This window comes from Bufo gargarizans, chromosome 5 (assembly GCF_014858855.1).
Source record: "Bufo gargarizans isolate SCDJY-AF-19 chromosome 5, ASM1485885v1, whole genome shotgun sequence".
In the NCBI taxonomy this organism is placed as follows: domain Eukaryota; kingdom Metazoa; phylum Chordata; class Amphibia; order Anura; family Bufonidae; genus Bufo; species Bufo gargarizans.
The window spans coordinates 188,860,833-188,885,161 of record NC_058084.1 but is presented as its reverse complement, the minus strand read 5'-3'; the positions used below and the strand labels follow the sequence as shown (position 1 = coordinate 188,885,161).

The following is a 24,329-nucleotide window of genomic DNA, read 5'->3' as shown; positions in this document are numbered from 1 at the left end:
TAACCTGCTGACTAGGAGACAAAAAAAAAAAAAAAAAAAAAAACACACGTTTTAAGTCAGACGACCTATAGATTGCTGATTTAGCATAAATGGAGATGTGCTAAAAGCATCCGCCAGACACACCTGGCCGCAGCACATTTCCTGTGATAAAATCAATGTGCATGTTAAAATACTGTATACCCAACACATCTCCCCCTTATCCAAATTTGTCACCCAGGCATCCCAGTCAAGAGTTTGGCTGGCATGTATCTAGTGTGTATACAGGCACATTTATAATGTTTGCTGCCTTTACGTTCACAAATGTGCCACAACCCAGGCCATCTAGAAGACATTAGTGCAATGAACGCTCCAGAGGGAAAAAAAAAAAAAAAGATACTTCTGTCCAGACTAGACATCTGAATTTAAAAATAACTTTACTTTGTTCATTCCATTTACAAACATATAGGTTCGTTCCTTAAGACCACAGAAACCCATTCCACATGGACTTGCTTAAAATAACTTGACACAGCAGAATGCATTAAAAGTCCACTTTAATTCTTCTGAGCCATTTCATGATCTGTATTCATTAAGCATCTGTGGCCTCAGATTACATAACTTTGGGATAAAAGGCAACTGGTAAATTGTCCATTACAGGTTCCAAATAAGTTCTTACTGGCCCCTACCCAGACATATCCCAGATAAAAGCTTTGATCAAAAATCGATCCACCTGCTTATTTTAAGCATATTAAAAGTAAACTATTTGGACCATCTCTATTTGTCTATGTTTTATACAAAAAGGCTACACAATGTTCCACTTTATTCAGGATACAATTAGAGTGATTATGAATTAGTGTTCTACACTTACTTGATCCTTAAAAATTAGAAACCGCTTTAGCAATATGCACTAACTGAACACTACAGAGACTTAAAATGTTACCGCGGAAAGGAAAAGAAATCTAAATACTAAGAAAAGCAAGCTAGGTCAGTACCATTACAGAGATAAAAAAAAATAAAAATAAAAAAAGTTATTTAAACAAGCAAGGCTAGTGTTTGAGAAGTTCCAGCTTGCGAACAATTCTTGTGCATTCTTGATGTACGAGTCACTTCCAAAATCCATTGGTATTGTTCCTCCGACCAAAAAAGGACCAGAACATAAAGTTAGCTTCCATTGTTCCCATAGGAAACTCAGCTTGGTTAGTGTGTCAGGCACTTTCTGAGATAACCAGTCCACCCCTCGAGCCCTCTCAGCAACTCTACAGGCCAATCACAATGCAAATTCATTCTGACAATAACTGTGGGGAGAGGGGGAAAAAAAAAAAATATAAATAAAATTTAATAGTAACCCAGCACTAGATCAAACCCCTAATTTTTAACAGAGGCCTTTTCTGAAAGGATTTGTGGTTTACTTACCGAATATAGATATATTTACAGGTCAGTGTCGAACCAGGCCAACTGATTGCTGTCGCCTGGAGGCAGCCCGTCCATAAGATCCTGAGCATGGCCTAAGTCTGGCAAGCCATCAACTGGATATTCTGCACCAGGATGATGTCCTCCCATATCATGGTCCATCATTGGGTCCATTCCCATTGCATCTTGCCCATATCCACCAGCATGGAAAGATCGGTAGCTGGGATCTGAAAACAAAAAAGTTATGTGCTAAGTGTTAGTGGCAAACAATCCAGTCAAAACACAGCCTTACTTTTTAGGGCGCTTTTACATGAAGTCATTAATGTAACTGGAATTTTTTTAACTACTAAAAAAATCCTGTCAGAATACACTCACAGCTGTAGGCCTACAGTTAGGAGCTGTCATTATTTCCACACAACATACTAGAAGTTTAGAGAAACTGTACCAATTGTTTATCTACTGCACTGGGTGCCATAGCACTTGGGCAGGCAATGCACTAAACTATGTACACCGTATCATACACCTGCAAGCCAAGGTTTGGTCACATTCAAGTTATTAGAACACTACAATACCCAGAACAGCTTCAGCTGAGAATAAGTCTTGCATAAGAATTCAAACTCACCGTCCTGTCTGTATGCAAGTGGTTCTCCAGGGGCACAGATGTCACCCAAGTCACCAGTCTGAGGGGAATATAACATTGTCAGATGAGCATTACATTCTCTAACCATGGCACAATTAAAAGGTTCATTTACACAGATTTAGTAGACAATTGGAAGCGTTCCCAACAATCGTCTGCTTGTCAATAATAAAATCATTGCACTTCCATGTAGCACTCCACAGTATGAGGAGCGATCGCCCATTCAATTGCTCGTCCCCATACAGAATCATTGCTTGCTGGCAGAAGAGAGTGTGTTAAGACTGCATATCTGCTACCAGCAAATAATGATTTTGGTAACCGCATAAACTGCGAGAGTTCTTCATTCATTGGGTAACAAGCAGCATTTACACCTGCAGATACCTACTAACAAGCGTTCGTACGAGCGCTTGTTAGCAATTATCTGACCAATGGCTGTCCGGTGTAAGAGGGCGTTAGGGCATTTCTGAAGGAGCTATAAAAAAAAAAAAAAAAAAAAAAAAAATCACAAATGTGGCAGGGCAGTTTAGGTCACCTGGCATTTTTTTTGCTTCATTTAGCTACAAGGAAACCAGGTCAACTCCTTTACAAGCTACAACTTTTTTTGGTGCTCGGCTGTTTTTTTTTGTGGGGTGGAAAAAGGTGCTGTGCAAAACCAGTTCCATCTTGTTCTTGGCACTGGACAGGAGCTCTAAGAACATCATGCTTCCTGTTAACTAAGGGAAGTTTAAGCTTTGCCAAGTTTACCTCATTCCAAGGCATTGGCTCAGTCCTGAAAAGAGAGCTTGTGAGTTCGACTGATAGACGCTTCTTGTAGTCCTGAGGCTTGTCTTCAGACATACGGAATAGTACAGCGGCTGCGTATGTTGCTGGGGAGGAAATGAAAAATCAAATTTTAACTTCAGCTTAGTGCAGGAGGAAAAAAAAAAAATTCACAGCTTGATGAATGCTAATTGAGTTTTAGCTGAGCCATAAATCTGAATCAAGTTCTGATATTTTCTATTCTGAAGTAACATTCCTTCAATATACTCACCGACTCCTTCATTCCTTGAGTGAAGCAGTTCTGTCAGTGGAGCAGTAGCACCTTCAGCCTCAATGGCTTCAGCGGCTTCCTTGTCTTGAGCCAGTTCGCACAGCACACCAGCTGCTACCCTTTGGATGTTTTCAATGGGAGAGTATAACAGCTACAAAGAAAGGGGAGAAGTTAGATTTCCAGACAGTCACACAATTCTGATGTTTTCTGCCATAATTAATCAATCTTGTTTTAGCACTGGCAAGTACATTTCTTGTTGAATCTTTGCTGGAAGCTGCAGTAATAAAAAAAATATATATATTAAATATATATCTCTATACACACAGTGATCCCTCAGGATACAATATTTTCAGTATCTAATGGTCTTTTCTGACCAATCACAAGTTGAAACCAGACTCCACATACAAGGTCTCAGATCCAATGAAGCAAGACCACTTCTCTGGTAAATTGCTGCATTAGGTGCGGATCCGTCTGGTATCTGCACCTATAATGCAAACTGATCCATTTTGACCTACATTGAAAGTCAATGGGAGGTGGATATGTTTTCAATTGCACCATGTTGTGTCAGTAAAAACAGATCCGTCCCAATTGACTTACATTACGTTTGGCTCTGCATCGTCAGGCGGACATCAAAACGCGTTTTTGGTGTCCGCCTCCAGAGAGGAATGGAGGCGGAACGGAGGCAAACTGATGCATTTTGAGCGTATCCTTATCCATTCAGAATGCATTGGGGCTAAACTGATCTGTTTTGGGAAATTTGTGAGAGCACTGAAACAGATCAAGCGGACCCAGAAACGCCAGTGTGAAAGTAGCCTTAGTTACTACTTAGCAGCTATTCCTGACTGTTATATGGAAGGACTTGTTTTATCCGTCTTAGTTATCTGCTTATTTTTCTTAAATCTTCATTTTCTCTCATCTTGGGGCTTTGGAACAGATTACTCAACTTAATGGTTTCAATATACAATGGTCATCGTGGAACCAATATTTTAACTTGAGGGACCACTAAAATATATATTACACACAAAAAACACTTACCTGTACAAAAAGTGGAATGGTATTGAGCCCCCTGATAACAATTCTGTTGTGTACATCACGAGCAAGAATATGAAGGGCCCCTGTGCATCCTTCAACAATTTCTTCCATACGTACACCTTCCTAGGGAAAATAAAAATAAAAAATTAAAAACCTACCACCTAAAATTGTATCATGCAAAGTGGACGAGTTTCTCCCCACACAAATTTGAGGATATTCCATGTTACTAGTTAGCAAGTGCTAGCTTTAGCAATTGTCAAGTTCCTACCAGTTGTAAGTCCACTGATAAAATGCTTATTGCATGTTTTATGACCCAATACAGTAAAAAGGTAGAGAAGAAAAAAAAAAAGTAACCTATGGCCAGTAGAACCTGAATGGTTACCAAAATGTCTATTAAGTTTGAATTAAGACATTTCCTTTAGGTTTAGACTGCTGAACATTTAGGTCCCTGAACCCCTTCAATAAATATAAAAAAAAAAAAAAGGTGCGAATCACAAGTTAGACATTACTAACATACCACAAACTGCTGCTGTGTTCCCCCCATGGATGTGCGACGTTGGGTGTCCTGGTGGGCACGAACCAGAAGCTGAACCAGCCTTGGAATAGCACCTTGTTCACGCAATGGTGCATGGTTAGCTGGACACAACGCAAGGTTACGAATCAAGCCAACAGTTGCCTAAAAAGAAGCCAGGAATTAGTAACAGATGGTGAATTGATTTAATAGACACCCTAGTGAAAGGAAAACAAATATCTACCTACCCATGCTATTCTTCCTATAACTGCCTCTTACCACATAAACCAGACACAGGGCAGTGATTAAGTGTAGAGCAAGATGTGATGGCCAGTCATGGCACTGCAATACAAGTGGCAGTGGTTTCCTAACAGATCAGTAGAATTTTTATTGTTTATGGTGAATCAGCATTTCCCGATTTCACTGGTAAATATTCAAATTCTATTCATTAATTTTGTTAGAACACCGCAACAGCTTTCATGTTTTCAGCTGTGCCCGAAATACTGCAGGACACTGCTTGAGACCCTACCCCTAAGATCTACTGGCTGAGGTAGGACCCTCCTCTGCCCTATGTGTAGAATAAGATCAACCACTTCACAACCAACAAGTGAACAGGAGACTAACACTGGGTTCACACCTGAGCGTTCTGAAAGGAGCGCCCTGTATGCGCGATTGTATGGGCGTTTACAATCGCGCATACAGAGACAAGCGCGTTCCCGAAAGTCTATGTACAGGAACGCGCGACAAAACGCCCCAAAGGTGGTCAAGAAAAACGTAGGGCGTTTTTCATCGCGTTCAAACGTGCTGTAAAACGCTCAGGTGTGAACCCAGTGTAAGGGCCTGATCAGGACACATACGTTGGTACCGACACTCATCCTCCATAACTGGCCTGAGCCAAGGTGGTGCTGATCAGCTGCCAAAAGGAGACAACTCGTTTGTCAGGCATTTGCATTGTTCACATTAAACAGTTGTTTGTAGGCAGAACATTGATCTACGTCAGGTATCAGCAACCTCTGGCACTCCGGATGTTCCGAAACGACAACTACTAGAATCCTCCATTCGCTTCTGTGGGAGTTGAGAACAGCCAAGCACGTTTGCATGCTGGGAGTTGTAGTTTCACAGCAGCTGACGTGCCAAGGGTTGCCGATCCCTGGTCTACGTAAACAGGATGTGCTGCCAACAATACTCAATCCAGTTTGTCCACCATTCATTATCAGTCTGTGTGAAAGGCCCTTTAACTGAGCAGAGTTCAACTTCTAAATTACTGAACACTGCTGATTGACTTGTGTAAAGTGACCCCAACTGTGGCATTAATGGACCAACTACTGTCTCCCTTTTACGATATAGTTTATTTATAGGTTTGGTCTTAAACCTACCTTAATTAGGGGCCAGTGAGAAGGTGGGTGCAACAATTTCACCACCACTGGAAGTCCATAGTGGAGTCGCACTGCATTTTGAGCCATCTCTGCTTCCTGGTGTCTGCTGGTAAGGTGACGAAGTGCACATATAGCTGGTTCTGTGATGTCTTCTCTGTCACCAGCACGGAGGACAGTGCGCACAAGTGCCTCAATACCTCCAACTTGACAGACCATCATCTTATTCTTGTAGTTGTTGCACGTAAGATTGGACAGGATACCAGCCGCACAAGTTACAACGTTGATATCATCTGAACCAAGCAGCTGAACAAGGGTTCCTAGAAGACCTTCCATTCCCTCCTGTAAAAAACAGCAAGTACAGTCAGAGGTGGAAGGAGAAGGCACAGAAGCAAAAAAGCCAAGATACAGACAATATGTAACAAAATGATTACCTGTTTTGTTGCTGCATCTGAGAGATTTCTTAAAGTCCAGAGACAATTCTGTACCAGACGCTGGCTTGGGTCAGTGAGATGCAACCCTAGAGCTTGCATGCCACCTGGGAGGACAACAGGACATTGTAAGCATGTCACATTAGAAGGCCTATTGGTCTAACTAGGGCACAACTTCAATTTTAAACAAAAAGGTACATTCACCACAAAGAACAAGACCATCTCCTCTGAACTTACCAGCTTCAACAATAGCAGGCTTATTACTGGAGCAAACTGATAAAACCTTCAGCACACGACTTGTGGTCCACAGAAGCTTCTCATAACTGTAAGTCCTCATTATTGTCACCAGAGCCTGAGGGCCCCCACTGGCAAGAATTATTAACTAGATGGGACAAAAACAATTTACCAAGAGTTAGACCTACCAGCTCACTGCTTTTTTTGCTCAGGTTGTTAAACATGGAGGGCTACTTAAATCCCACAGCTGGACTGCTACACATGCAGCTCAATAATCCAGTATTCTTACATGCCCACAAGACACCTGGCACAGCCAGGCTATCAGCTTGACATACCTTGCTCTCTTGGTTCCCATAGGCTAATATTTGGAGACAATCTGTCGTTATGGCCAAAAACTTGACATTTGTTTTGTTCAGCAATGCAACCATTTTCTGCAATCCGCCAGCTAAACGAACAGCCATTTTAGCGCCTTCTTGATGCAAGAGGAGATTGTGCAGTGTTGTGATTGCGTAGAAGAGCACGGAGTCCACAGGAGATCTAAGAAAAGATTACAAGAATGTGGCGAGTGCCAAAAATTTGATAAATTGACAAACTTAATCTTAGGACATTACACCATCTGAATTAGCTCAGCAAGTAACTGAGACACCAAAGCAGCCACCATTCAGGTTCATCACAATAAGACAGACATACCCTAGCATTTTGACTAAAGCAGGAATGCCTCCAGACTTGAAGATGGCCAGCAAGCCTTCACGATGGTGAGAAAGGTTGTGGAGAGTACCAGCAGTACACCGGGCTGTTTCAACATCATTTGTGTTCTGCATGGTACGAACAATAGCAGAGACCATCTGTGGAGAACGCATAATAGCATGGCGGGAAGCTTCCTTCTTCGACAACTGATGAACCATAACCGCAGCTTTGTTAACCACAACCTGGAGAAAAAAAAAAAAAAGTTTTTATTATATATATATTTTAATAGCACTTATCATTCAGATCAATTTTACATTGCAGGACATAGTTAATTATTCCCAAGCCAAGGAGGCTCCAGAGGATGAGCTTACCTGGTCCTCATCATTAAGCAGTTTCGTTAGCTCAGGAATAGCCCGAGTAGCCAGTTCAGCATCATCTTGGTAGTTTATCAAGTTGACCACAGCATGTTTCAGCATCTGTGAAGGTTCGGCCAAGCGTTGCACATTTGTAGGATGAGCAGAGTCAAACTGTGTGGAGGGAATTTGCATGCCTTCGTCTAACGTTTCAGGAAACATGGCGGCTCGCACCCTCTGGGCTCTGGTCATTGCAAACTGCCCATCAATATCTTCAAAAGTAAAAAAAAAAAAAAAAAAATTAATATGGAAATCTCAAAACAGGAAAGTGCTAGAAATAATTTGTCTTCTTACCTGCCACTTGATCTTGAGTGAAAGGCTGAGAGAAGCCCTGTTCCCATTCATACAGCACTTGGGATGGATCCACATCATCTTCATCAGGATTTCCCTTCCCACTAAGAGATGGAGCAGTTGTAGTAGCTCCAGAATGAATTCCAGAATCCAGATAAGACTGCTGCTGCCAGTGACTGACGGCCGCTTTCCGATCCGGCTCCATTGCCATGTCAAGCTCCATTAGGTCAGCTGAAAGGTAGACAATACATACCCCAAAATGAAAACTGCTGGCAAAAGACCTTAAAAGGAAATCTCACCATAGCGTAACATTTTCTCTCAAATCTATTTGCTGATGGTAGCTTATTAATTCTATTCCCTGAACATTATGGGGGCTCCCGTCTCACCCGAGCTGCTCTCAACAGCATTAAGAAAATGGCAGCTCCATGGTCCATAGACACAATGGACAGTAGAAAACCTCACTGACTTCTATGGGAGAGTTTTCTAGGCATGCCGTGACCTGTGCAGAGCTAAGGATGGAGTAGATAAGCTGTGATATCACCTATTGTGAATGGTGGATCCTGTCTTATCCATCATTTTAATCCTGCCTGTAATTATATCACCTCTGCATACAGATAAGCAGGTAACTGCAGTAAAGTGATCTGATGGAAAATAAACATTAAAAAATATGTGAAACAAAAACTTCATTTAAACTAGGCCATTTTCCGACGTTTTATTACAGCAAACTAGGACCGATATCCCTGTGATACAAGAATACATTCACATACACCACATAGAGTCACCTTGAGTCGCCATGTTTCAGTCCGAGAAGAAGACTGCTGTGCTGTAGAAGCCTAAAAATAAAGAACATACAGCTTACTATGGAGAAAACCCTTCCACTTATAGCAAAAGGGCTCATGCACACCATTGTAGAAATGCCTATTCTTGTCTACAATATGGACAATAGGACATGGAGTGGACATACAGATAGCGCTCTATTGGCCACATCTTCTGCTGCCCCATTGAAATAAATGGGTCTGCATCCGATCGTCAAAAAACTGTGTGCATGTGGCCTAAACCTCAATATTACTACAGAAAACCGGCCAGCAAGAATTTATACACATTTCTAGGAAATACAGCAAGACTTCAGACTACAAGCCAAAATGAAAGACAACTTTTCAGGGCAAAGAAGGCCAATATTCCTGGTGGAGCCGAGAACCAGTCCTGGACAAGGACACCATCTTCTAGGTGGCACTGCCGATAGTCCGTGTCACAGGTAATGGCACACACACTTCAGTTTACATGAGGGAATAAAGATCAGCACAAGTTTGTCATACGGCTGCACAGTCTAGAACAGGGATCAGCAACCTCTGGCACTCCAGCTGTGGTGAAACTAAGACTCCCAGCATGCTCCATTCACTTCTCTGGGAGTTCTGAGAACAACCAAGAAAGTGTGCATGCTGGGAGTCGTAGTTTCACCACAGCTGGAGTGCCAAAGGTTGCTGATCCCTGGTCTAGAAGATGCCAAGTGTCAATCTAAACTTTACTGCAACTGGACACTTAGTGTTACGGTAGAGATTGTGCAAGTAATGGCAGTTTTCTGCTCCATGGCTGAGCAGATAACAGACTATCTGGGTCTATTGCACAGGGAAGGTGTGACATGAGCTCAGGGCTGAAGACAATACAAGTAGCTGGGTCAGCTAACCCGGATCCAATGGACCCATCAAGTGTAGTACTAAAATTCTGTTTTACTACACTTTATGGCAAACCACGAAGACGGGCAGTGACATTTTATCTGCTGCTATTCAGGTGTGTCAAACAATCCATAACCAGTGTTCACCTGTACAATAAAGTGCAGCAGGTATCTTGTACAGTGGAGCGCAGTCACTAGTGCAGGGATGCTCAACCTGCATCCCTCCAGCTGTTGCAAAACCACAACTCCCAGGATGCCTAAATATCTGTAGTCTGTCCAGGCATGCTGGGAGTTTTAGTTTTGCAACAGCTAGAAGGCCGAAGGTTGGGCATCCCTGCAATAGAGAATATACCCCAACATCCACAGCACTCCTATGAAATGCCTCCCTATCCACCTAATGACAACCATCAGCCGACCCCATGACCTCCGCCTAGTTTCTTACAGGTCACTACAGCGATTCAATGATGAGACAGGAACTCCAGGGAAGGAAAAGGAACCACAGGTAAAAGCAGGAGGCGCTAAAGAAACCAAGTGAACATGTTCTCCACAGGCATTCTGAACCATGGAGACTGAGGATGGAACATGGCTCCGCCGGTCAGAACTGGGGCAGAGGGACAGCAGCGAGAGATCCATGAGCAAGTAGTTCCCAACATGAAACTGGTCTGAGAGGCTGGGCTCAGTTACTGTGGCATTCAGAAGGTCAGTGGATGCACATACACATGAATGGCAGAGGATCCTCATCTCCCTCAGGGTACTTCCACACTTGTGTTTTTCTTTTCCGGCATAGAGTTCTGTCCTAGGGGCTCAATACCAGAAAAGAACTGATCAGGTATATCCCCGTGCATTCTGAAAGGAAAGTAATCCATTCAGGATGTCTTCAGTTCAGTCTTTTTGACTGTTCAGGATGGAGATAATACCGCAGCATGTTACGGTTTTATCTCTGCCAAAAAAAAACTGAACACTGCCGGATCCGTCCTTCCAGTCTGCGCATGCGCAGACAATTAAAAAAAAAAAAAATGGATCCATTCTTGCAATGCATTTATAAGACTGAGCAGGATCCTGATCATCCTTAAAACGCAATCAGTTGACATACGTTATACGGATTCCTCTGCTGCAAGTGTGAAAGTACCCTCAGGCCTCATGCACACAACCGTTCATTTCAATGGGTCAAAAAACAAAAACATGTCCCATTATTGTCCACATTACAGACAAGGATAGGACTGTTCTATTAGGGGCTTTTCCATTCTGCAAAATATGGAATGCACACAGACGTCATCCATATTTTTTGTGGACTGGCCTCATCTGTAGTGTGAGGATTTAGAAGGCTGGACTTACTGAACCAGTATATGGCTGAATACATCTCATTTGAACGGCCAGCATAAAGTTACGGTTCAGTCTTTGGTACCAAATATTTTATAAATCTAAATATATTTTAACTTGGCCACTTGCTGAATCTACAAAGCCACAATTTAGGGCACTGTCTAACCCTGACAGCACATTGACCCGAGAGTCTCCCTGCAGGTCCTCGCCTCACCTATTCTACTGAGGGAGGGGGCCCAGAGATACTGCTGTGGACATGAGACTCTAGAGACCTGAAGTTCAGTTTTCATTCCTCACAGCTGTAGTCAGCGACCACTGAGGACAGAAGTAACATTTACTGCATGGAAGTTTCCAAAGAACCCAGGAACAATTCTTAAACTGCTCCCCCCCTTAGATACAGGTAGTAGTCTAATGTAATGCCGCACATACAGAGCACAGGAAGAAACATGCAGTATTAGACCCGTGGCGGTACAGTATGTGCCACAAGGCAGGGGACGCCATCTACGCCCAACTACTCCCAATGCCGCGCTCTGGTAACCAGCCGATGGGTGGTAGATAAGTCTTCCACATACATGCAGAGAAGGGCACACGTCATTCTTCACATATCACCTACAGCGAGACAATGGCTGCCTTCACTAGACTGGTGATCGGTAACCACTTCTCTGGTCACACTGCCCCCACAATTCATCCCTATCCATTTCTGGCAATAAAGAAAAACCTGCAATGAAGCGACCACGTCTTAGTAAGCTTATGCCACATGTTGTGTCATTCCTCTGTTACTCCTGCTAGACGTTTATGAATAAAGGTACACCTGGGTGTGGGCCTGCCCCTCCCCCATCTAGTAACATTCAGTAGAATAGAACAGTAATATGAAGAGATCTCCAGAATTACTACATGGGGAATATTTATAAGTACGCAGACTTGTCTGGAGGTGAGAGCTCCTCTTTAAACTGTCCAGCCTCCATATGTCAGAGCTGCACTTCAGGCCATGTCTCCAGATAACCAGCTTATATGGAACCTGTCACCGGGATTTTGTGTATAGAGTTGAGGACATAGGTTGCTAGATGGCCACTAGCACATCCGCAATACCCAGTCCCCATAGCTCTGTGCGCTTTTATTGCTTTTAAAAAACCGATTTGATACATATGCAAATTAACCGGAGATGAGTCCTGTATGTGAGATGAGTCAGGGACAGGACTCATCTCAGGTTAATTTGCATATGTATCAAATCGTTCTTTTTTCACAATAAAAGCACACAGAGCTATGGGGACTGGATATTGCGGATGTGCTAGCGGGCATCTAGCAACCCATGTCCTCAGCTCTATACACAAAATCCTGGTGACAGGTTCCATATAAAGCAGTCCCCGACAGACCTCCCAGCATATCCTTGGCAACACATGTGCCAGTTGCTTACATTTGGTTCGTGCCTACTGTCCCTTACCAGCACTACATACCGACTAATTACTAAGCAACTGCCATCCTCGTCATCCAGGGCATGGTGTACCCGCTTGTCTACCAACTTCCAGACGAAGAGACCAGTCTCCCAAAATGTGCAAAAAATGTCCATTTAGAAAACCCCAGGAAAGAGGAACATCCACTAAATCCAAGGGAAAACACATTACAAAGGCTCCTCACCGCCAGCTGCCCAGAGATTGGGTACAGGCAAACAAGCGGGCACAGATCATTTATTCTGCTGCCCTTTCCACCAGCTCTAAAACATTCATGTTTCTTATATGGCACCAATTTGCCATGGATGTAGAAAGTGCCAGTCCTCAGCACCTATGGGCTCAAGTGTCCCTCAGGGATCTGTAGTTTCATCTTGTGGGTGGAAACTGGAGAAAATGCAGCAGAACCCAGGGAGGACATACCGACTCCAATGGTGAGATTACAGCCTCGCACCCCAATTCTGCCACAAATCACCCATGTTACTGTCCTAACAAGCAGCAACAACCCTGCCCATGTAACCACCTGAACACAAGAAACCTAAGTACTAGTGCTCAAAAAAGACAACGCACCAGCCATGGGGAGCAAAAGCTTTGATGGCAATAATACCCACACCTGGCTGGACGCCTACTTACCCCAGCATGAACGTGAGGAGCAGTGAGCTACTGGGACAACACAGTTCAGAGCGTATTCTCCCTGCCAGGAAAGTCAGATTCTAGACTACACAACAGAAGCCGACACCATGCCGCCTGGCACAAGTAGAGGCGGGTGTGCCTCACTGCACCGATACTGGCCACGGAGACCCTGATCCCTATCCTACAGGGAGACCCGGGCATCATTCTGCTGCCCGTTACCAGGGCACACAGGGAGACCCGGGCATCATTCTGCTGCCCGTTACCAGGGCACACAGGGAGACCCGGGCATCATTCTGCTGCCCGTTACCAGGGCACACAGGGAGACCCGGGCATCATTCTGCTGCCCGTTACCAGGGCACACAGGGAGACCCGGGCATCATTCTGCTGCCCGTTACCAGGGCACACAGGGAGACCCGGGCATCATTCTGCTGCCCGTTACCAGGGCACACAGGGAGACCCGGGCATCATTCTGCTGCCCGTTACCAGGGCACACAGGGAGACCCGGGCATCATTCTGCTGCCCGTTACCAGGGCACACAGGGAGACCCGGGCATCATTCTGCTGCCCGTTACCAGGGCACACAGGGAGACCCGGGCATCATTCTGCTGCCCGTTACCAGGGCACACAGGGAGACCCGGGCATCATTCTGCTGCCCGTTACCAGGGCACACAGGGAGACCCGGGCATCACTGCTGCCCATTACCATAGAACATAAGCCCTGCATCACTGCTGCCCATTACCATGGCAAACATCCGTGCTGGCCATTACCATGGAAAACATCCGTGCTGGGACAAGCAAAGCCTGGCATCACTGCTGCCCATTACCGGGCATAATTTTACTGTTCATTATGGCACACAGGGAGATCTGGGCATCATTTGGTCAGTTAAGCCACTGGTGGGCTTCTACTAGGTCAGCGTCAGGCACGTAGAAGTGGTAAAGATTGGGCAGCACCAAGCACCCACTTCTCACATGAGCGGAGAGTAAAGGACACTACTTCTGCTACCCCTCCATCTTCTCCAAACACTGGGAGATGAGTCCAGCCAACAGGGCCATTCTCAAGAACCTGTGCTGTTACTGGAACTTGTAAGCCACAAGATCCTATAACAGCACAGGTTCTCGAGTCATGAAGCTTAAGTATCCACAAATCCAGCCACCAAAAACTCCACAAGATCAGATGGCCATAGAAGAAAGGGGTCAGGCACGTAATGACCTAGTCCATCTCAATCATTAGGTAAGGGATGATTCCCACTAAAAGCAGGGAGCTGCAGACATCAGCAAGCAGGAACTCTGTATAAGGGAAGGGGAGGGAGGCAGGGACTGCACCTCCGCCCTACACAAGCCATTTTCAAAGAAAACTCCAGTCACAGAGAGATCTCAGGTTTCAGCTGAAGCCCAGACTAAAGTAAACAATTGCAGAGACAAAGAGTAGTTAGCACAGAATAGTCTATGGCCCTGCACCAAGGATCACCCACCTTACAGTCTACGGGGGCTGCAGGGATCAGCACTATGCACTGCCAGATAATCAAGGTGCTTCACTTACGGCCCTCACTTCACGCCAGCCCAGGCCTAAGTGAGGAGACCATCCTGGAGCAGTCACACAGGGTGGCTGCCATCACAACAAGGCGCTCCACACCCTACATAGCGGGGCACGTCCGATGTCACCCCCGCCACACGTGCCATGCACTGCGCTCGGTACCTACCGCTCAGTCCTTGGCTCCAGGTTCCGGCTGCTCTAACAATGTCTCCCGGTATCGGCCGCCTCCTCCTCCTCCTCCAGCAGCCCCCCTTCTCCTTATTCCACGTCCCACTTCAGGAGTAACGTTACATACGGTTCGGTACCAGGCAGGTACTTAAGTCACACGGTAATAGTTATGCGAATCCCCGTTCTATTAATTTTCCCCTTGCCTTCCAGGTCAGTTTTGTACCTCTCCGACCCCTCTCTCCTCACAACGCGACACAGAGGCTTAAAATGGCGCCGCACAGTCTACTTTTATACCAGGGCACTTCGCCGGCTGTGAAGGTATCCTTCCGCCTGCTCGGCACGCAGCGGGAGGGAGCGAGGGAAGGGAGGGGCCGAGCGATACGAAAAATAGTCCCGCCTACTCTCGGGTTCTGCCAGGGCTGGTAGGTTTATCACGAGACCACAGGCGGTGCCACGTTTATTGTTGTCCTACCGTAGTCACACGCCGCCCCTCAGGGATTCGGTTACAGTTACTACACACGATTATAAAACCAGAGCAGAACATTTTTCTATTTTCATGAGGAAAATGAATATCTTATTAGTGAGGTAAAGCCACAAAATCGTGTTCCGTACCAGCAGACTGCAATGCCATTGACATACGGCACAGCTAGAGCTGCTTTATTTCGGGGACACCTCCAACATGAGCCAAGTTCCCAGGTGGAGGGAGGGGGAGGCTTTTTCCGCTGCTGCTCATTGTGTGGATTGGAGAAGCTGGCTGGCGGAGTGATCCTAGACTGGTGATAGGGCCCACGCACCTTTTCCCCCGGGTTGGAATGTGAAGCTGGAGGAAGGCAGAGCCAGAAACAAAGGGGGAGGGGGTGGGGAGTGTTAACCATTCCCTCGTCAGGAGTAACTTTTCTCAGTGACTTACAGTAAAGTTATCTTTACTGCAAGACCCTTTATAATGCAAATGTGAGACACAATTGGCAGCTATGTGCATTTCTATAGCTTTCAGTTCACCTATAGAGGCCATGCTTAAAGGGCTTGTCTCACTTCAGCGTTTATCATGTAGAGAAAGTTAATACAAGGCACTTACTATTGTAATGTTATTATCCATATTGCTTCCTGTGCTGGCTAGATTCATTTTTCCATCACATTATACACTGCTCGTATCGAGGAGTTACGACCACCATGCAACCCAGTAGTGGTGGTCGTGCTTGCCTGGTACAGGAAAAGGCTCAGGCATCTGTGGTGGCTCCTGTCCCAGCCGCCTGTCCTGCAGTGGTGGCCATAACCCCCAGACACGAGCAGCGTTTAATGAATCAATACATTAGTAAGTGCCTCGTATTACCTGTCTGTACACGGTAAGTGCCATTTCCTGAGGTGAGACAACCCCTTTAAGGTGATAACAAAGCTGAAATGAAGTGACCTTACCGTGCACGTATACAATACGCCTCATAGACTAAGGCCTGGTTCATACTTTTCCCACAAGGACCCTCAGGACATGCGCTACTTTGGTCTGTGTTCCACTCACGGAGACAGTTGTCTCCCTGTCCGTATCCTACACAGGCGTATAAACCGCGCTATATACTGATAATCGTACGTGTGCTGTGGCCACTACATGGAAGATATTGAATACAGCTGACTGAGGTTTCTTTCACATGTCTGCGGCAAGATAGCCCTTCATCCACGAAGATGTCTGTGAAGGATCAGCGTGTCTGTTTTTGCCCTCCATCTGTACACTGCTAGGCTGACAAAGAGATTTCTAGAGCATCTCCTATCAATGGTCAGCCAACACCACTGCCATCCGCGTCGGTGGTTTTCATGGACCCATAGACTTCAATGGGTGTTTGGTCCACATCACGGATGAAGTTCGTGCATGTCTGCTGACCCACAGTCAATGGAAAACTACAGACGAGTGAATAAACGCATTAAAGCAATGGATCCGTGTGCTTTCTGTGGAGAATATGGACAGCGCGCGTCTGACGTGTGGTACCTGCACACACATAATTGTATGCAGAAAATCTGCGTGAAATCCTCACATAACAGCATAAACAACACATATAAGGCCTCCTACATATGACGGTATCCATATTGTGGTCCGCAATTCATGCATCCAAAATACGGATGCGATACGTATGCATCCTGCAATTTTCCCACTGTAAGGCCTCATGCACATGACCGTTGTTTCATTCCGTGTCCGTTGTTCCGTTTCTCGTGATTTTCTGCGGACCCATTGACTTTCAATGGGTCTGTTGAAAATTCGGCTAATGTACCGTTTGTCATCCGCGTCCGTGATTCTATTTCGTCAAAAAAATATAACCTGTCCTATTTTTTCACGGAAAACGGTTCGCGGACTTATTCAAGTCAATGGGTCCGTGAAAAAACACGGAGGCACACATGATTGTCATCCTATCATTTGCATGGCAAACTTGACTTAGACTTTTTTTTACTTTTCTTCATGTCTGGTGATCCTCCAAAAATAAAGGAAGACACATGGAAACAGAAACGGATCACAGAACAACGGTACCCCTTTTTGCGGACCGCAAAAAAAACAAACTGTGTGCATGAGGCCTAAAAAAAAGCCTATTCTTGTCTGCAAAATGGACAGGTTCTATAATGGATGCGGATGGTACACGGATGGCATCTGTATGCTATCTGGGTGTTTTGGGTGACCCACAGAAATGAATGAGTCAGTGTGCAATCCGCAAAAAATGCAGATCGGACGAGGAGCAAAAATACGGGCCTTAATCTGCACTATTTATTGCAGTGTTGGTGTGTTTTTAGTATGTCTTTTTTGCGGATTTTCTTTTGATATTAACAACCCCGTTAAAGTCTATGAGGAAAATCCCTCTATATAAGGTGCGGAATTGCACAAACAATCAACATTCTGCGGATTTTTCAAATCCACACACCAGGTCAAATTCCGCACAAACGGTACATGAGATTTAGCAAATGTTATTGACTTTGCTGTTACATTGGCACGGTAATCCGCTCGCTGTATCCGCCATACATGCTGGCTTTCAGACGGACAAATGAATGCTACACACAACATTTTTTGTCTGGCCGAAAGTTGCCATATATGCTGGAGAGCTGCCGGATTACTGCTGGATCCCATTATAGTGAATAGGGATCCAGCAGTGCAAGGTGGGATCCGGCGAAACAGACTGCTGGAGTCCACAGTGCATGCCGCCACTCAATCCGCATTGTGTGCAGATGCCCTCGGGGTACCATAATTACCATATTCATGACCTCATAGCATGGGTGTCCGCCTACAGCTAGGTCATCCGATTGTTGTACCTCCTGTGGAATTAACGGGGCACTACTGGGCATGATTCATCAAGTCCAGACGAAGCGCTGTCAACATCGCATGGTGCTAAAAGTGAACGCAACCCTAGTGATCACAGGGTCCCAGCTCACTGTCTCTGAAATGTCAGCCATAGAGCGGTATAATACAGTGCAGCGCGGTGCTGTCCACTTGTGCAGGCGCTCACATTGGGGTTTACAGTTTCACAATCTCTGTTTTTCCGCTCTGCACATTTGTCAGACCAAAATGCCATAAATAGATGTCCAGCAGTAACATTCCAGGCTGGCAGCACGGTGCCACACACTGCCAGTGACTCGTGGGTATGCACTCAGCACGCTGGTTATCCGTGCCAGAGGTGTGGATTACATGTCCATCTAGATCATGTCTACGACCACCTCATCTCCTCTTATCTTAGGGGAAAGAATACCACGGGACAGGCTGAAATTTAACCTGCCCAATCTCTGTACTCCCAGTGGGGGCTGCTGACAGGAGGACAACCCCTTTAACAGGCTGACGCTCCTGTGTACTATGTGAACACGCACTGGCATGTTTCTAGACACAGGAGGAGGTCTAAAATTTGCAAAGTCCTTAGGATAAGGCATTATTATTAGATTGGGGGGAGGGTCACTCCGGCACCCCCCACTGATCAATTGTTTAAAGGGGTTGTCTCATCATGGACAATGGGGGCATATCGCTAGGATACCCAACGCTCGGGCCCGCAAATATATAGAGAATGGAGTACCACACACAGCTACTTGCGCCGTGCCTGGTAATAAGGAGGCGCTATCACTCACCCAAGCGCCATGGCCCCTCCAAACACCTGATCGATGGGGGTGCCGGAAGTCATATTGAGGGCCGATCCTAACAACAGGTCCTCAATATTAAAATCCTGGAAAACCCCTTTAGGAAGCATCCACATGACCGTAATTCTGGGTCCACATCCGTTTCGCAATTCACCGTGTGCTGTCCGCATCTATAGTTACGTTCCGCAGCCCTGCAAAAATATAGAGCAGGTCCTATTCTTGTCCGCAATCGCAGACAATAGCCATTTTCTATATAGCGCTGCCCATGTGCGGTCCACAAAATGCGGTGTGAATGTAGCCTTAACCAGTGACTGACTGTTCCTCGTTTAGGTGAATTTTAATGAGAAATTTATCTGAAACAGCGTGGGAAAAGAGGAATTTGAGATGTGTTTCAGTTCCTCCCCATTTTCACAGTCTGCATGCTCAACCCTCCAGCTGTTGCAAAACTGCAACTCCCAGCATTACCGGACAGCCTACATGAGGGCATGGTGGGAGTTGTAGTTTTACAACAGCTGGAGGGCCGCAGCTTGAGCTTCCCTACTGTAAGGGAATAAAAGTCTTCCAGTTTGTATCCAGATAAGGGCTCATGCACACAAACGTATTACAGAAAGTAGTGCACGTCCTATTATTGGCCGCAAATTACAGTCCGGGGCCCCATTGAAGTCAATGGGTCCGCAAAAAATACGGAACGCACACAAAACACATCCGTATTTCGCGGATCCATATTGTAGAAATGCTATGCCCAGACCATATTGCTCATGTGTTTGGTGATTGATAAGTTACTGTTTCTGTATATGATCTGCAAAAAACGGATCAAATACGGAAACCATATGGATATATTTTGTGCAATAACGGAACAGAAGAGAACTTAAATCAGAGAAAAAAAAACTCAGATACGGAACAACGGATCAGTGAAAATCAGACCGCAAAACAACAACGGTCGTGTGCATAAGCCCTAAAGCTGAGTGTTTGCTACAATGTATCAGGTGTAGGCAACTCTCTTTTAGCAACTGAACAAAACTGCAGCACAAAAACAATTTTGGTGTAGATGGTTTGTTACAGTGTATCAGTGGAACCCAAGCTGTTCAACTTAGAGGACTGTCTAGACTGAATTCATTAAAGCAAACCCTCAGCTGTGTGGTAAGCACAGTTTTTCCGTCTCTGAATGTTTCCCTTCACTCTCAGTAAGCAGAGATTTTGCAAATGAAATTGAAAAAAAAGGCGGAGATTTAATAAGGCCAAGTTCACACCTCCGTTAAGGAGATCCGGGGTAAACGCTTTTTGTGCCTCACCAGACAGTGGGGGGATTTTATCATTGTAGGTGTATTTAAAGTCAGTTGCTATGCAAATTTATCAACGTGGCGCATAGTTTTTTAATAAATTCTGCCCAAGTGTAATTTTGTCACGCCTATTTCAGAGAAATTACGCCTGGGGGTCGCCTGCCGTGGATTTGCCACTGGCTGCAGCTTTTTTTGTGACATTTTAAAAAGTTGCACGGCATAAATGTGAATCTAAGGGCCCATGCACACGAACGTATTTTCTTTCCATGTCTGTTCCGTTTTGTTTTTTGCCGACTGTATGCAGAACCATTAATTTCAATAGGTCTGCAAAAAAAAAAAAAAAAAAAACGGAAGTCATTCTGTGTGCATTCCATTTCCGTATGTCCATTCTGCCAAAAAATAGAACGTGTCCTATTATTGTCCGTATTACGGACAAGGATAGTACTGTTCTATTAGGGGCCAGCTGTTCCGTTCCGCAAAATACGGAATGTACATGGACATTATCTGTATTTTTTGCGGACCACAAAATACATACGGTCGTGTACATGATCTACTGTCAAAACCTGACCAACTTCTCACTCCATTTCTGAAAGTGGCGTGGGAAGGCGCAGCTCACAAAAAGCCTTTTGCCGCAAATTGTCACGTTTACTCCACAAAACTGACGTAGCAGATTTGATAACTGTCCCCCAGTGTGTAGAAAAGGAGACCTGGCTAAGGCTACATGCACACAACCGTTTGCCCCCCGTGGCTGTATTGCGGCCCGCATACAGCGGGTCCGCAATACACGGGCACCGGCCGTGTGCATCCCGCATCAGGGATCGCGGACCCATTAACTTGAATGGGTCCGCAATCACGGAGATGCAGAACGGTGGCACGGATCGGAACCCCACGGAAGCACTACGGAGTGCTTCCGTGGAGTTTCTGGCCGTGCCTGCACACCGCAAAAAAGTAGCGCATGCACTTTTTTGCAGTGCAGATCACGTACCCCATTTAAGTGAATGGGTCCGCGACCCGAATGCGGCTGCCCCACGGTCTGTGCCCGTGCTTTGTGGTCTGCAGCATGGGCATGGAGCCCTAACGTTCTTGTGCATGTAGTCTAAGAGGAGTTTTAAACTGCAATCAGTTTTTGATACGTTTTTCATGTGCATGAAAAAAACCTGAAGAACAACAATCTACATCTCCTAGCAACCATCAGTGAAAAATGCATCGCATCCAGACGCCTTCCGTTTTTCATTGAAGCCCCATTCACTTCTATAGACCCAGAGCTGCGTGGAACACGCAGAATATAGAACATGCTGCGATTTTTCCTGAACACAGAAATGATGTGTGTGCACAGACCCATTGGAATGAATGGGTCAGGATTCATTCACTACACCCATAGCAACCTGACAGAAAGCTTGCTGGTGTGAAAGAGGCCTTAATGTAGTGATGTATGTGCGGAGCGGCTCCGACTGTATCCCACCAGTTAATGTCAGGGGAAAGGAGGATCAGGCAAATGTCATTATTCCAGTTATTCTCCCAGGAGATAAGCCACCACCAAAGGTGTCTGGCAGAGACTTTCTCCTCTCCCCCCATTGGTAACACATACATGCTTGGCCAAGCTGAGCAAATACTGTATGTACTGTATGTGTATGGAGGAGTCAGGAGAGATAGCCATCAGCCAAATGATTGTTTGGCCGACAGCTATTAAAGGTGTATAGCTACCTTAAAGTAGGTTCTTCAGTTGCTAGCAACCTGTATTACCATGTGGGGGGCATGGCCTCACTACACTGTTCTACAATAGATGGTAATGATGCGGTCCTGCCTATGATATGCCATCATGGGCGAACAGCCTGACAGGAACACTCACCAATATGTAGTATCTGTACCCATTAGCCCCTCAAGCAGCTCTGCAAGTGGAGGCAACCACTCCTGCCCATATTCTAGTTAAGGTTGTTGGCGGCCATTTTAAATCATCCCTGGAGAACCACTTTAAGGCTGGCCATACACATATTACATGGTTGTTTGCTATACTGTGGTAGCCAACCTTTGGCACTCCAGCTGGTGTGAAACTACAACTCCCAGCACCAGTGGCGTACATAGAGAAGTAAGGGCCCCATAGCAAGGATCAAACCAGCCACAACCAAACCCCTTTAAATTATCCTTAGGCCATTTTTTCCGCTGCCTTGTTGTTTCTTTAGAGGGTAGAGATCTGACCAAGTTTTCACCCACAGTAGAAGAGGAGATGATCCCAACTGGGCCCCCTCTTGCCCTGGGCCCCATAGCAGTCGCATGGTCTGCCGCTATGGTAGTTATGCCCCTGCCCAGCACGCACATTGGCCCTGCTCTTCTCGGAACTCCCACAGAAGTGAATGAAGAATGCTGGGAATTGTAGTTTCACAAGAGCTGGCGTTCCAAAGGTTGCTGACCCCTGCTCTAACAGATGAAGGTCTTACTCACCCGTCAGTTTTAGTAGTAAAGGACTATATTGTATAACAGTCATTCAGGTTTGGATGAAAGGACAGAAATGAATTTTGAGGACAGCGTTGAGCTGGTCCATATGTTCTCAACATGCCAGAGAGGCTTTCTTCTCCTATGCCAGCAGTGTTTCACGCAGGACATCTGGCTGCAGTCACTTCCTGCTATATTACTGTACACAGGAAGAAGAGACTCGTTTCGCTCTCTGTTCCACATATTAATGGCACACAGGGCAGTGATCCTCGCCAGGACTGCCGGCTTCTTTCTCTACAGTAGCTGATTCCAGGATTAGTTTAAAGAAACACATCAGGATCCAGGCAACTGTGTTCAGTGATGGAGGCTGCAGAAACAAACCTCTGCTGCCACGAAGCAGAGCGCCTGACTGTACAATCACTGACATGGGGGCTAGTATATGGCTATCATCTCACCACTACAGAAGTAGTAAAAGCATCTCCTACTGTATGTGAGACAACCCCCACCGGGCAAGAAATGCCCATTCACTGACTGCAGCTCTTGCCATGCTGTTTAGGGCGGTTACACACACTGGTGTTGCTCAGATTCCACCATTCATTCCTCATAAAATGTAAGGTGGGATCCAGAGGCGTACATAGGAATCACTGGGCCCCATAGCAAAAATCTGAATTGGGCCCCTTAACCCCGCCCACTACCCACCATGGCCCCTCCCACTTCCTGACTTTGCTCCTCCCATGCCACACCCCCATTAAATACATTTATACATGACCTACAGAAACTGTTAGGGGTTTCCTGGGGGTGACCTGTCACATGGGATATCTGCTGCAGCCTGCAGGTCTCCTTATTTGGGGTGCCATGTTAGGCTACCTTCACACTTGCGTTCGGGTCTCCGCTTGTGAGTTCCGTTTGAAGGCTCTCACAAGCGGCACCGAACGGATCCGTCCAGCCCTAATGCATTCTGAGTGGATGCGGATCCGCTCAGAATGCATCAGTATGGCTCCGTCTGTCCTCCGCTCAGCAGGCGGACACTTGAACGCTGCTTGCAGCGTTCGGGTGTCCGCCTGGCCGTGCGGAGGCAAACGGATCCGTCCAGAGTTACAATGGACGTCAATGGGGGCGGATCAGTTTGAAGTTGACACAGTAAGGCTCAATTTTCAAACGGATCCGTCCCCCATTGACTTTCAATGTAAAGTCAAAACGGATCCGTTTGCACTATCATGAACAAAAAAAAAAATGTTAGTTTTTTTTGTTCATGTTAATGCAAACGGATCCGTTCTGAACGCAAGTGTGAAAGTTGCCTTAAAGGGAATCTGTCACTAGCAATTTACCCCCAATTTTTTTTTCATGAATCCATGTTTAACAGAGAACCTGTTTTCCATCTGTCTTGTTCTTTTGATTGTGAGTCTTGTCATTTCTTCAAAAAATCGATTCTTATGATATGTAAATGAAGCTGTAAGGAGCCCAGAGGGGCGTTATTCTTTCTCCACGGTGCCCAGGAACGCCCCTCTGAAGTGCCGTGCCCGGCTAAATTTGAAAACTAATAACGCCTCCAAGTTCATCTAAATCGCCTCCCAAATCCGATCCTCCTCTCGCCGGCATCCCAAATCCCACGCAGGCGCAGTGCCGTCAGTCATCTTATCATAGCGCAGGCAATCGCCGGCACTGCGCCTGCGCGGGATTTGGGATGCCAGCGAGAGGAGGATCGGATTTGGGAGGCGATTTAGATGAACTTGGA

At 45.7% G+C, this 24,329-nt stretch overlaps 1 protein-coding gene across 1 annotated transcript; it reads right to left on the bottom strand.

Moving 5' to 3' along the window:
• Positions 1–513: 513 nt before the first annotated feature.
• CTNNB1 (catenin beta 1) lies at positions 514–15,067 on the bottom strand. The gene is made up of 16 exons (XM_044293086.1): positions 14,794–15,067; positions 8,808–8,858; positions 8,029–8,256; positions 7,693–7,946; positions 7,325–7,563; positions 6,970–7,171; positions 6,638–6,782; positions 6,404–6,507; positions 5,973–6,311; positions 4,603–4,761; positions 4,089–4,208; positions 3,054–3,204; positions 2,768–2,889; positions 2,009–2,066; positions 1,390–1,613; positions 514–1,271 (listed from the first exon to the last, which is right to left on the bottom strand). The coding sequence occupies exons 2-15, from the start codon at positions 8,818–8,820 to the stop codon at positions 1,405–1,407; spliced, it is 2,343 nt and encodes a 780-aa protein (XP_044149021.1). The 5' UTR covers positions 8,821–8,858; positions 14,794–15,067; the 3' UTR covers positions 514–1,271; positions 1,390–1,404.
• Positions 15,068–24,329: the final 9,262 nt, after the last annotated feature.